The 1,446-nt window shown below is 33.7% G+C and overlaps 1 protein-coding gene across 1 annotated transcript; it reads right to left on the bottom strand.

Moving 5' to 3' along the window:
* Window positions 1–32: 32 nt before the first annotated feature.
* LOC128882136 (zinc finger BED domain-containing protein 5-like) lies at window positions 33–884 on the bottom strand (the record flags this gene model as incomplete). The annotated part of the gene is made up of 2 exons (XM_054133706.1): window positions 700–884; window positions 33–600 (listed from the first exon to the last, which is right to left on the bottom strand). Coding segments are annotated over exons 1-2 (753 nt in total), but the record flags the coding sequence as incomplete, so codon positions are not given.
* Window positions 885–1,446: the final 562 nt, after the last annotated feature.

Genomic DNA, 1,446 nt, shown 5'->3' with positions numbered 1-1,446 from the left:
CATAAATATGATGTTGCGAACGGCAGCAGTACTTTCAAAGCTTTGTTTGACAAAGTGTTATATTCTGTATGAAGATTCAACCAGAATTGAACCAGAGATACAGTCTGAAATTTATGTTTTAATGTAGTATCACAAGATAATTCTAACAATTTTTCTTTTTCAATACTTGTCAATCCAAATTCATCATCTTCTTCGTCGATAAATGGATTCTGTATCCACGCAAACTTTGTAAAATCAAGATCACCAAAATAATTCGAAACTTGAAGCAACAAACCATTCAAGTGTTCCACAAAGAGATTTTTGTTTGCTTCTATGTTATCTCGGGCGCATAAATTTAAACGTGGAAACATGTCAATCTTATTTTTTTGCAAATTTGATTTCCATAGCTCCACTTTTTTAATAAATGCTTTCACTTTGTCTTTTTGTATAAGCAAATGCATTTGCGGTCCTTGCATTGATTTATTAAAAACACTCAATTTTTCAAAAATGTCAACCAAATATGTAAGTTTAACAATAAAATTATCATCCCTAAACATATTGCCGACTTCATTATGATTTTCCTCGAGAAACATAGCAATTTCTTCTTTGAGTTCAAGTACCCTTTAAATCACTTTTGCACGAGATAGTCAGCGCATTTCACAATAGTACAGAAGTGACGTGTAATTAGCTCGCATATCTTCACACAGTTTTGCGAACAACCTTGCTTTTAATGGACTGTTTTTTATGTAATTTATAACTTTCGTTACTTTTCCAAAAACATTGTTAAATTCCTTGCTTATAGTTTTTGATACGAGAGCTGCTCTGTAGAGCATGCAGTGCGTCCAGAGAACCTCAGGTGTTTTCATTTTAACTAGTGTTTGAAGACCAGTTTTGTGTCCCGCCATTGATTGTGCACCGTCAGTACAGAGCCCAATGGAATTATTTCACATTATGTCGTTCTCATTAAAAAATCTGTCTATTATTTTGAAAATTTCATTGGATGTGACTCTGTCAGGAATTGGTTTGCAAAATAAGATATCTTCAATTATATTAGTATCGTCAACATATCGAACATATGCAATTAAATGTGCGTCTTTAGTATCAGTAGCTTCATCTACTTGTATGGCGAATTTTGAAGTACGCATTCGAGAAACTAATTGGTCACAAACATCTTCAGATATATCATCAATTCTTCAGCCAATTGTATTATCAGCAAGCGGTATTTGTCGCAGCTGATTCGCATAAGATTGGCCAAACATTGTTTTGACCATATCAATAGCTGCTGGCAAAACTAAGGTTTCTGCTATTGTGTGGGGTTTTTTACATTGCGCGATTCTGTACGACACTAGGTATGATGCTAGTAAGGCATTTGATGGAACATGAACAATTTTTTTTAAATGTTGCTTGGTTTTAGATAACTCATCCAATTTTCTTTGAAAAAATTCTTGGGGCTTACCAACGTATTCA

Source organism: Hylaeus volcanicus, unplaced genomic scaffold (assembly GCF_026283585.1).
Source record: "Hylaeus volcanicus isolate JK05 unplaced genomic scaffold, UHH_iyHylVolc1.0_haploid 17843, whole genome shotgun sequence".
In the NCBI taxonomy this organism is placed as follows: domain Eukaryota; kingdom Metazoa; phylum Arthropoda; class Insecta; order Hymenoptera; family Colletidae; genus Hylaeus; species Hylaeus volcanicus.
The sequence above is the reverse complement of the archived record's forward strand: the minus strand, read 5'-3'. Positions and strand labels throughout refer to the sequence as shown.